This window comes from Oncorhynchus tshawytscha, linkage group LG02 (assembly GCF_018296145.1).
Source record: "Oncorhynchus tshawytscha isolate Ot180627B linkage group LG02, Otsh_v2.0, whole genome shotgun sequence".
NCBI lineage: Eukaryota > Metazoa > Chordata > Actinopteri > Salmoniformes > Salmonidae > Oncorhynchus > Oncorhynchus tshawytscha.
The window spans coordinates 43,730,122-43,741,988 of record NC_056430.1 but is presented as its reverse complement, the minus strand read 5'-3'; the positions used below and the strand labels follow the sequence as shown (position 1 = coordinate 43,741,988).

General features: G+C 44.5%; 1 protein-coding gene across 1 annotated transcript; it reads right to left on the bottom strand.

The window, feature by feature from the left end:
• Positions 1-1,975: 1,975 nt before the first annotated feature.
• LOC112244877 (protein phosphatase 1 regulatory subunit 15B) lies at positions 1,976-10,026 on the bottom strand. The gene is made up of 2 exons (XM_024412725.2): positions 7,092-10,026; positions 1,976-4,074 (listed from the first exon to the last, which is right to left on the bottom strand). The coding sequence occupies exons 1-2, from the start codon at positions 9,036-9,038 to the stop codon at positions 3,880-3,882; spliced, it is 2,142 nt and encodes a 713-aa protein (XP_024268493.1). The 5' UTR covers positions 9,039-10,026; the 3' UTR covers positions 1,976-3,879.
• Positions 10,027-11,867: the final 1,841 nt, after the last annotated feature.

The following is an 11,867-nucleotide window of genomic DNA, read 5'->3' as shown; positions in this document are numbered from 1 at the left end:
AGTGAGGGTGTCAGACAGTCAGGCTAGAACAGTGTACATCCATCCATCCCAGGAGAGAGCAGCAGGCGGTCGGTCAGCCCGGTTAGACAGCAGGAGACGGGAAGAGAGAGTGTGACCAGGCAGAACACACTGTCTATCTATCCCTCCGCGTCCTCACAATAACAGGGGAGAGACAGCTCTCGGTCAGTCAGAGAACCAGAGAGAGACAACAGCCCCAGTAGCTACAGGCACCAGCGTGACTGAGCAGGGATACAGGACAATAATAGGCATCGTCTCCTCAGGAAAGGATGGATAAAGGAGGAATGAGAGGAAGACGAGGAGGAGGGGGAGCGAGCGATTGATGCAACGGAGCATGCCCAGTCGAAAATGCCAGGGAATTTAAATGTCACATGAGCCCATCCAGGCTGCAGTCCTTCTGTAAAGCAGTGAAGATAGAGAGAGATGGAGGGGAGCGGGAGGGATGGAGGAAGAACAACAGAGAGGGAGGGGGAGAGAGTGATTTTTGGATCGGTGGTGGGTGGTGACGTCACAGTTGTTCAAACCTCCTTTCATTAGAGAGAGAGAGAAAGGGAGAAAGAGGGAGACCTGTAATCTCATCCTAGGCACCACCCCCAGGCATTCCAGTGAGCCAATGAGGTGACAGTATTGGTCAGTCCCCCCAGGATGTCCCTGCAGGAGAAGCACATTACCTCAGAAGAATAGAGTTCTCAGAAGGACAAAAGAAGAAGGACAAAAGGAGATCAGCTAACAGACAGTGTAATGGAAAGAACACAATGCAGATCAAACTTTGAGCTTAAAGGCCACACATGTCGTATGAGAAAATATAGACAAATCTCAATTGAACTGGTTCAGATTTGATCAGTTCTTCATATTTTGATAATGCTGTAACCACAAAAACCGGGGAGGACATACACTGAAATCTGCAATCAACCATCTTTGGGCGTATCCGACTACACATTTTCACTGTTTCTACCAATAATAAATGGACATATACTTAGTGTGTGCTACTTGGTTAGCAAAAAAAGGCTAGTGCAATGAATTTAATTTCATTCATATACAAATTGGTCATGTTATTACAGTGCAAATAACCATTTCTGGTCGTCTTCAGCTGAAAACCATTGCAGTGACCGTTCTCTCCATTCCATTGACTGGTCGTTTGTCTCAATGGCTCGACTGGTGCACTGTAATGACTGTAACAACAAGCAAGAGCGACCTCTAGTGGTTGAGAATGATTACTTGAGAATATGGCTCTCTCCTGTGGGCATAAAAGTAACTACAACAAAATACCACTGACAATATCGTATCCCACTAAAAGGATTGCTATCCATAACGTGTAAAGGATCTGCATAAGGATTTGTCTATAGGCTCTCCATATATACAGCCACCAATCTCATACCTCATTTTAAGTGCCTCTACAAGGATTGGGTCCAAATCAGTCCTAAAAATATGCTAATCTTTCTATAATCCTTTCCAGGCGGAGTATGCCTGTGATGTTTTGGGGAGACCGTCTGACAGCTGTCTGCATCTGTGCATGTTCTTACATTTTACTGCACCTCACATTGTTGACTGGTTCCAGTTGCTAGGGATTGCACTACCGCTGACTATTTTAAATACTGGGGCCTAGTACAGGTCCGGTGCATGCAACGTTACAGGACGTTCAGAAAGAAACGTACTGCGTAAAACTACAAATCACCTTGCTTAAGTAACTACTCATTATTTTTTGTAGATCAGTCACAATTTACCCACAACGCACCATGGATTTGACGCAGTTCGAACACGGCCATCGTGTTGATGGTGCAGTACCATTTTATAACGACGGTGACCGTAGTCATCTGGTGTCTCCAGGAAGAATAACGGATCTCCCAATTCTTCCTCCCTCCAGTGTCGGTGGGTGTCAACATTCAAACCAAATAAGACCAGCAAATTATTCTTTAAAACGAGGAGATTTTGCGCAAGAAAAGAGACAGAAACATTGTTCATAATTGAAGATTTATTTTCACTGAATATTAATTCAAAATGTATATTATAAGGAACAGTGTAGAACAACTAACTCATCCTAAAATATTTTACAAAAATAAATCAATTTCATGTTAACTGTATTGACTAAAAGAACACCAAGTTAAATTAGTTATATTTTTCAGTTCCCAAGCATCTTTTATATATTTGATTTTCTCCATGATACTGAGAATCACTTCAGAACAACGTGCATTTCACATCCCTGCTTTCTTTCCAACCTGGTCACACCAGCGATGAACCCTTTTAGCCACATAGGAGAAATTAACCCCTCAAAATTAGTAACACAACACTGGGTCCGTACAGGCATTACAGGGTTAATAAATAGTGGGTGGGGATAGGTCGTCTATAAATGGAGGAGTCGTAGAGCGCTTGCTTTCCTCGTCTCCTTTCCTAGATGACCACTGATGGATGCAAGCTCTGGAGAAGGGAAACGCATTACTGAAGGAAACCTATTGGTGCAAACTGTAAATAGATTAAAGCAATGTTGTTTTGTTAGAGGAAACCACAGTGATGACTAAGGGAGGTAGACGAGGAGGCCACTAAAGATGCATTGATCATGCAAATAATTTCACTTCACCCTTACCCATAAGCATTCACGTCGGCCTTTACTGATCATTGGCTTGCAGCCAGAGAAATTATTTTTTATCTTGCCTTGTACATTACTGGATAGGTCACAAGCAGAGCAATGCTATTGTCTATTCTATGATGGTTAGTGTATTCATACTGTGGGCTGTTATGAGGAAATCTACAGGTGTAAATACTGGAAGAGCCAGTTGAGGGCAGAGGTGAGTTATCTTTGCAGTTAGCTAATAATACATGGGATAGAACTGAAGTCAATGGCTAATGAACGAAACCAGGAAGAGCCCACAACAACACAGGCTTGGTTTCAACACTTTACCATCAATACAGTATAGAGGCTTGCTTTACACGTCAACATACTGTAGGTTTACACCCTCGGCTTATGATCAAATAGAACACTTTCAACATTTGGGTACTCTGCTTGTTACGGCTTAGAGGAAGCCTTGAATTATTTATTTTTCTTCTGTTATTTCAAACCAGGTTTGTTTTCCAAAAGCTCTTAACAAACCCGATTCAGCTCCGGGGAGCAGTGTGACATTTGGCTATGGGTGCTCAGGGGGATAATACTGAACATTTTAAATACTGAACACGACAGTAGGCACGGCCTGGGATCAGGTTAACATGAAACAGAACACTACCAGGCAGAGACCCAGATAGCACGCGTCAGATAGAGAAGGACGGCGCATCACCGAAAGGTTCAGTAAACTCAACGGGACTAAAAAAAATGTTTTGAATCCATTTTAAAACTAAAAGAAACAGTCTTAGCTGAAGTGTAAAGTTCTGCGTTTCAGTCAGGTTACTGAGCACACAGCCCAGCAGGAAGACCTGCTCTGTGTTCGACTGACTTTCTCCCACTGGAACCAGTAAGCCCTTATACCTTTACATTACCAGCACTCCTCCTAGTTAGCAGTCATCCTGAATCACATTGGAAATTAGGTCATCACTCCACTGAGGTTAAAGAAAAACAGCAAACGATCAGGAAGAGGGCAGTGAAGAGAGGGAGCAAGTCTTTTATCACATCTTCCCCAACACTCCAGACTGACGGTAAGGGGGGTGAGGAGGGATGGAGTGTATGGGGGTTCTCAACCGCTCTGATGTAATCTTTTCTACACACCCAGGTTGAAGATGAGGTTTGGGGGTCGACAGGGAAGGGGATGAAGCATGACTTAGAAGTTCTGATGCATTCTGTTGAAGATGGGACTGGTGCTACAGGGGTCACAGAGAGACAAGACAGATGATCAGAAGTGTTGTAGGACATTAGGGGTCAGAGGTCAGGGGTGAGGATCAGTTGTAGTGCTGTAGTCTCTGGTAGACGGCTACGCGGAAGGTAGTGCTGAGGACGTAGCCGATGCCGTCCTCCACATCCTGAACGCGCCGGAGGAAACGAGCGCGGTCTCTGGCTAGCTCCTCCCACGGCCCGCACCGGTCCTCGTCGTCCTCGCTGGCGTAGAACTCCTCCACCGTGTCACAGAAACACACCTGGAGTACGACAGAACAACATAAGAATCAGCTTGACATACGACTACAACCTCCTCACTAAAAAACACCTGCAGGATACAGAGACGTGAGACAACAGAGATCTCAACTTTCAACACGTCACTGAAACTACATTTCAGCTTAAAATGAAATGCGTCGCTTAACACCCGGGGGATATTTAATTAAAAAGCCTCACTGGGTTATATTCCTAAATATTCTGAAAGGAATGCAGGACAACACATCCAAAATCCAGGACTACAATTATGTCCAAAAACACTTTCATTAGAAACTGTAGGCCTAAACCCAGACATTCACACACAGAAAAATCACACTTGCTCCAGCTCTCTGCACATATTACTTTTTTCTCCAAACTCACTATACATCTAGCCTGCTACAGCAGCAACCATACGGGCAGAAGCAGAAATTGGAGGCGAAGTGAGAGAGAGGCAAAGAGGGGTAAAGAAGCTGAATCAGTATCACCATGAAATGACTGTTTGATGGATGGCCTGTAGCGCATCACAGACGCACTAAAAATCGCCTGCATAAAGCAGCAACCCACTGAGCACTGCAGACTGGGAGCGACTGACATACACTATTCAGAGCGGAGGTTATTAACTAAAGATGAAAGACACTGAAATGTGCTTGGCATGGGCTGGAGGGCTGCGAAAACGTTGCAGGAGCGAGGTGGTTATGAGCTGACGCTCCAAGCCAGGGAAACGGAGAAGAAAGAAAAAAATAAGGCCGTCGGAGAAATCTCTTTCCCTCCCTCGTCTTGCCCAGTTATCACTGTTGCTAAGTAACGTGGCAGTTCTGTGCTCATAATAGGGGGGATAATGTCACAGAACAGGCATGGAGAATGAAGCCCGAGCATTTCAAAGAAATCCGTGGGATTGTGCATTGGTGATTAAGTCTCCTCCCATGGTGATGGTCTTCCATTCCACTGTCTTGGAAAGGCACATTTCCACAGCTCTCACTGCCATCGGTTTAACAGCTGTCAATTTGCTGTCCTACGGTCTGCTTAAGCCCCATGACTGATTCATAGCATTAGACTGCATTTGATTAGAAATGTATAGAATGAAAGATGCTTTCCCAGCAGTTATAGAGCTCCAGAGGTTCTCTAAAAACCCACTCTGTGTCTCCTTGGAGACGTAAACATGCTACGCTCTTTTCCCTGTCTGCATGCTGACTGACTAGACGCCAACGTTCTAAATCCATCACACACACACACAGAATGACACTGGTTCAACAACCAGCATAAGAATTTCCCTGACAGTGATAGCCACATTGGCTATGGAGCTTGAACGATGCGCTACATCGCTAACAGAGGACATTTGTATTCGTTTTCATGAATGGAGGGCACAAGCTATTAGGGCACTAAACTTGACTACTGCACTGACTCAGATGACTGATGATTGGTTCAAAGAAATGGATAATAAGATGATAGTTGGAGCTGTATTGTTAGATTTCAGTGCAGCCTTTGATGTTAAATAGTTTTTGACAAAAAAAGTTACTTGCTATGGCTTTACGTCACCTGCCATCAAATCGTTGGAGTTATTTATCCAATAGAACCCGGAGAGTGTTCTTCAATGGAAGAGTCTCTAACGTACAATATGTACAGTGTCCCTCATGGCCGCTGCCTTGGGCCGTTACTCGTCTCTATTTTTACAAATGATTCGCCGCTGGTCTTACACCAAGCTAGAATGACTATTTATGTGGCTGATTCCACACTCTCTATGTCAGCACCCAACGCCTGTGAGCTCACTGAAATTCTAAATAAGGAGTTACAGTCAGTATCAGAATGGGTGATTAATAATAAACTGGTCTTAAATACGTCTAAAACCAAAAGCATTGTATTTGGTTCAAAACATTCTCTAAGAGCTAAACCTCAACTGGAGATGTGACCATTGAGCAAGAAGCTAAACAAGAAGCTAAACTCCTAGGTATAACAATGGATGGTCAATTATCATGGGCAAGTCCTTTTGCTAAAGCTGATGTGAAGATATGTCTGTTAGAAAAAAGAAAGTTGTTCTGCATTTCTTACGCAAAAATCAACTGTACTAGTTGTTCCGGCTCTGGTCTTGATTACTGTCCGGTAATATGGCCAAGTGCAGCAAAGAAAGACCTAGCAAAGCTGCAGCTGGCTCAATACAGAGCAGCACGTCTTGCCCTTAACTGCACACACAGAATGAACAGCAACATGCATGCCAGTCTTCCCTGGTTGAGGCTTGACGAGAGATTAACTGCTTGTCTTCTAGTTACGAGAAATATTACTGTGACGAAAATGACATTGTGTCTGCATAATCAATTAACATTCAGCTCAGACACCCAGAAATAACCCACAAGACATACCACCTGTGGTCTCTTTAGGTCCAAAACAAATTCAGGGCAACGCAGTTTTATACAGAGCCATGATTGCATGGAACTCAAATTTCCAATTGCGCAAGCAAACAGCAAAATTACTTTTGAAAAACAGATTTAAAAAAAACAAAAAACTAATGGAATGGCAGGGACTGTGAATGGACATGGACACATTCTTGAGTAGTATTGTTTGTATAATTTTTTGGTTGCATTGTTTGTATATCTTATTTTACATTTGTGTGACATTCGTTTTATTTTCTTGGTCACATCACCTCACTCACATGGCCAGGGAAAACTCCTGGACCCATCTATGAACGATAAAATGGGGCGTGGCAGAGTGTAACATACGGCCATAATACATCAAGTACACTACAGGAGATAAAAGACTTCCTCTTCAACTACTCATTAACAAATACAGCCGTTTCTGACTGCTGAGTGGGAAGATTCAATATTTTATGACTCAATGGATTTCCATATTTTACAACAGTCACAGGAATGCGAGTGACCAAGGTCCACAGATGACAATTTGACTGATAAGAATAGGACTACCTACAATTCCTTGAAAAACATGTATAAAGAGACGTATAACAGTGTGTGTAAACATTATTTAGGCCTATTACGAACTCTCCACTAGAGAGAGCAGTGTCTGAAGTCATACTGACCTTTTTTACTGTGACACAGCCCATGGTGGTGATCTCTGGGACGGAGAGGATCTCTGAGAAGCCACTGTCTAGCCTCTCCTCTGCTGCCTCTGTCTTGTACTGGGGAGGCGAGTGGCTCTGTCCCTGTTCATGATGGGGGGAGCATGGGGTTGTCTTGCTGCTCCTCTTACAGCGCGCCCCTGTCCCTGCTTTAGCCCCTGTCGGCTCTCTAGTCCTGAGCGGGACCCGGAAGTTGAAAGGGCTGTAGGGGTCTGAGGAGGAGCTGAAGGAGTTCCACAGCCTCAGGCTCTCAGCCTCATCCACCTCACCGCTGCTGGACTCATCCCCAGAGCTAAACTCCTCCGCAGGAGAGGAGGAAGAGGAGAAGGGAGAGGGGGGTTGCTCTGGAGGTGAGGCTTGAAGGGAGCAGGCTGCTGTGGCTGTAGAGGTGGACAGGATGGTTCTAGGGCTGGTGAGGAGGGGGGCAGTAAAGTTTTGGGGGTTATAGGGATCATTGCTTTGGCACAGTGAGTTCCACAGTCTCTCCGTTTCTGAGTCTGGCCGCTCGGAATCGGATGCATCCTCCTCATCTTCATCTAGCACATCGGAATCTGAGAATTGTGACGAGCTGTCACTGTCAAAACCATCGTCATCCTCGCTGAGCGAGTCATCTGATTGGCTGTCATCACTGCAGGGGCTGCCCATGATGTAGGCGATAGCCTTGTTACTGCACCGAGGTGCGGAGGGGGGCGTAGCGGACGCCATTTCCTCTTCCTCAGAGTCTGTGACGTCCGAGTCCTCAACCTCCCCTTCCATCCCTCCTGTGAAGGCCGTCTCACCCAATTCTCCCTCCGGCTCCCTCTTACCAGAGCTCCCCTGTGTTGGTGTGTCTGTCTCTTTTCTCTCTGTGATCCCCTGTAGCTCTTCACAGGGAAGCCTCAACATGTACAGTCTGGAGGTAGAGTGTTCTTCTTCCAGACTGGAATAGCCATTATCCTGGTCAGGGGTGAGAACGGACAACTCACTGAAGGCAGTGACAGCTACAACACTGACAATATGACTTCTGAAACAGACTGTTTCCCGGTGATCTAAGGGGAGAGATTCTGTCCGGGTGGCCATTTGAAGGCTTCCATTGTCCGTTGGCTCCTCTTTGTGGCAGAAGGGTCCAGTCCTTTCGCCACCATTGCACTGTACAAACAGCTCTGTTGGCATGGTAACAGCGGCCTTTGTGCCACACTCTGGTTGACGACAATGGACGTTGCGGTTGTGATTGTTTTCCACAGTCCTCTCTCTGCTCGACGACAAATTTGACAGCAACCCTTGAGCACTGTCATCGGTTCCCCAAAGCCCGCCCCACCATTTACCATCGGTACTACTCTTTGCCCTGGCTGTCACCGCGTCTGATGAAAAACTATCCCCGCCAAGGACTTGCCCTTGCTTGGCGTGTTTCATTTCCTGAGACGACGCTGCGTTCAACAAAACTTTACCGAGAAAACCGGTTGCGAGGTATCCTACCGGAGTTTGCCTTAAATGTAAGTCCATTTCAGGAGCATTTCGAATCCCTAACTCGCTAAGAGAATCTGCTGTCAACCAATTCATACTACTATAACCTGACGCTGGTAGCCCATGCTGGTATTGCAGGTATGGTAGGTGGTGTGCATGGTGCCGAGTTCCAGGCAATATGTCATCCAGTTGTCCTAAAAACGCACTTTCTGCCTCTACAAAGTTCTGCTTGAAATCCCAACTGACCCACCCTGACACACTGTCGGCCAGGGCAGGATTCCGAGGGCGCCCTGGTAAATAATTTTGCAGAAATGACAGGGCAGGCCTAGAAATCCCGGAGAACATGCCCATCAACGAGCTGTTCTGGTTTGGTTGCCGGAGAGAGGCCACTGCATGCCCGGCGGCAGTGGATGGAGGTGTCTGCACCCCAGAAAAGTATTCCCCGCGATTCATGTTCCTAAACATTCGTACAACTGGCTTGTGGCAAACAAATTGTCGCTATGCAAGATAACTAAATGAGTAGTTTTAATAAAGAATACCAATTGACTGCTTGCCGTTGTGCAGTTTGTCTAAAGCGTTTTGGTTAGCTAACGTTGCTGTAGCTAGCTAACTAAGTTAAGTACACGTCCAGGAGCAACGTAACACGTTGTTATGAAACAACTAACGTTAGCTTAAGTCCATTACGACCAAACTTAGGTCTGGCAATCAAGGATAGCAAGAACTTGCAACTTGGTAGCTAGTTTTCACAGCTGTTAACAGGCTATGTAACGTTAACTAACGACGTTATCTTGATTTGAGATTGTTCGTTTCGTTGGCAGTTGTCGTTAGCGACAAAATCTGGTAATTTAGCTAGTAACTTGGTGTGCATTTCAGATCAGTGAAAATGCCATTACGGTCCCTTATCCATTACAGAAGGTTAGCAATAGCATACCGGTTAGCTCTCCTTAGGTTCCTGGATAGCATCGTCCATGTTGTCCGCGACTCTCATATTCTTTCGCGCAGTAAGATTCGTAAAAACAGCGGTCGTCGTGACGGTAGAAACGGAGCAGAGACTTGACGAGTCATAACATAGGGATAAATCCAAGTCCAACGATGATATAAGAGCCATTTTTGGTCTTGCCTGGAGAAAAAGCTGGTTGAATTCCAGCACGTAACTAGAACTTAAACTAAGTTAGCTACTAACACTAACCAATGGAGGTTTTGCGCCACAATCAGTGGTCTGAAAAAGAGACTTCAACGAACGGACTATATGTATATTCACTCGCTACAATGAACCTAATCGAATGCCACCGTAAGACAAATAATAGTCTTATCTAGATATCAACTAAATATATTATTTCGCTGTAAGAATTCAGGGCTATATTTCTCCTCTTTTCTCAATCGTTGTTTCATTTCCTTGTGCGGCTGTTCATTTGCCCGCTTTTCACAAGAGGATTTCGTCAGAAACTTTAGGGGGCGTCGTGAAAGAGCCTTTGTAGAACTGTTTAGGGACCGTCGCAGAGTTACCGGCGTCAGTAAACCACATAGGCGGTGTTGCAAGACACGCAGTGTCCCGGTTATATAATGAAGTGAATCCAAGTCCCGACTCCTGCAGTGTATAGAAAAAGCCCAGTGTGACAGGTGTTGAATTGGTGATACTTCACACTGAATAAAAAAGTATTGGGTTTCAAGATAAAATGAATAGTTAGAAATATTGCATCTTAAAAATAGGAGTTTGTGTCATACGTATTTGCATAGGGTATAGTATTTCTGAAATCAACTCATACATCAGGACTTGGAATCATATATAGACCCCTATAGGCCTACTAGTGTGTTTAGCATCAAGTTAACATTCCACTCTGTTGCCCTCCAGTTGCAGAAGGCCTATGGATGGCTACTATACTGACACAGCACACAACAGCAATAGCCTATCTTTCACGTTTCTGGAGCATGTGATTAATAAGTGATGCAGCAAACCCACGGTGGTCCTGATCGCTGTGAAGAATGGGTGTTTGGTCCCATTTGAAGCCATTAGCGTTCTACCGGTTTACTCTGTGAGAGGTGTCTGCTGCTCTGCTGAACTTTTGATGCAGCAGTGTGTCCTGTAGGAGGCCACCCACCCATGCATGTATTTATGAAGTATGCATCATGTCCCATTTTCTCTGAGTGCTGCCTGTACGGTCTTCTAAGGCATCAAATATTCATGACAAGAAATTTTTCAATTCACCATTTTTAAAAGGAGGGTTGCACATCGGGATGAAAATCCAACTCATGTAAGCTCTCTTTGATCCGTCAATGTTTATTTCGAAAAGTATCTTGTTTCAATCTCTCCCTGTCAGACATTAAAGAGTATATATTTTACAGCAAAATTAGTGTCCACTCATCTGAAAGTTGCCAGAGATAGCATTAAAAATAGTCTCCAGACCAAAATCTATATAATACATTGTATTTGTACAATGGATCGAATCCCTGAGCTGGCAAAGTAAAAATCTGCCATTCTTCCCCTGAACAAGGCAGTTAACCCCCTGTTCCCCGGTAGGCCATCATTATAAATAATAATTTGTTCTTAACTCACTTGCCTAGTTAAATAAACGTATGTGGGTGCCCTGATTTATTTAATCAGTGCCTAGCACAGTGTAACTTGAATCTTTCCCTTACAGTATGCCTGGTACGGAGCATTGACTCCTAGCTGTTGAATGTCATACACTCTCATCATACTGTATTTAAGTTTCTGTGTGGTCATCATCTGTGGGCTCTCAGATTTAGCCAGCAGATCTTGTCTGAGCAACACCCCTGCAATGGTGAACCTTGCTTCCCCACATAGAGGTTTACTCACGGTGATTCACACTTATAATAATCGGATTGTTACACAGATGACTGCCTGGGTGTGCTGGGACACAGAGGTATGCAGACTGACTGAAGTGTAGCCTATCTTCCCTCCCTTCCTCATAGTTAAAAGGATTATAAGGGCATGGCATTGAGCTATACGATTAACAAATAACATCACATGAAACTGTTTCAGAGAAAGCGAGAAGGGGAGGGTGTATTATGATACAGAGAGGGAATTGATTGATTCAATCTTACCTCTATCAAAAATAATGGGGTATATCATGGTCGCCACCCATACCTAAGCCCCAATGCTGTATCTGCAGAAAAGTATTTTTCCTTCAACAGAAGTTGAGGTTTAATTATGCCATTAATTATCATTAATCCGATCCCCCATAGTTTTGTGACTAGTTGGGTTTTCATGGTAATTAGACAACTGCAGAGTCAGTGGATGTTTCATCTTACACAGTGCTTTCATCAGATGAAACA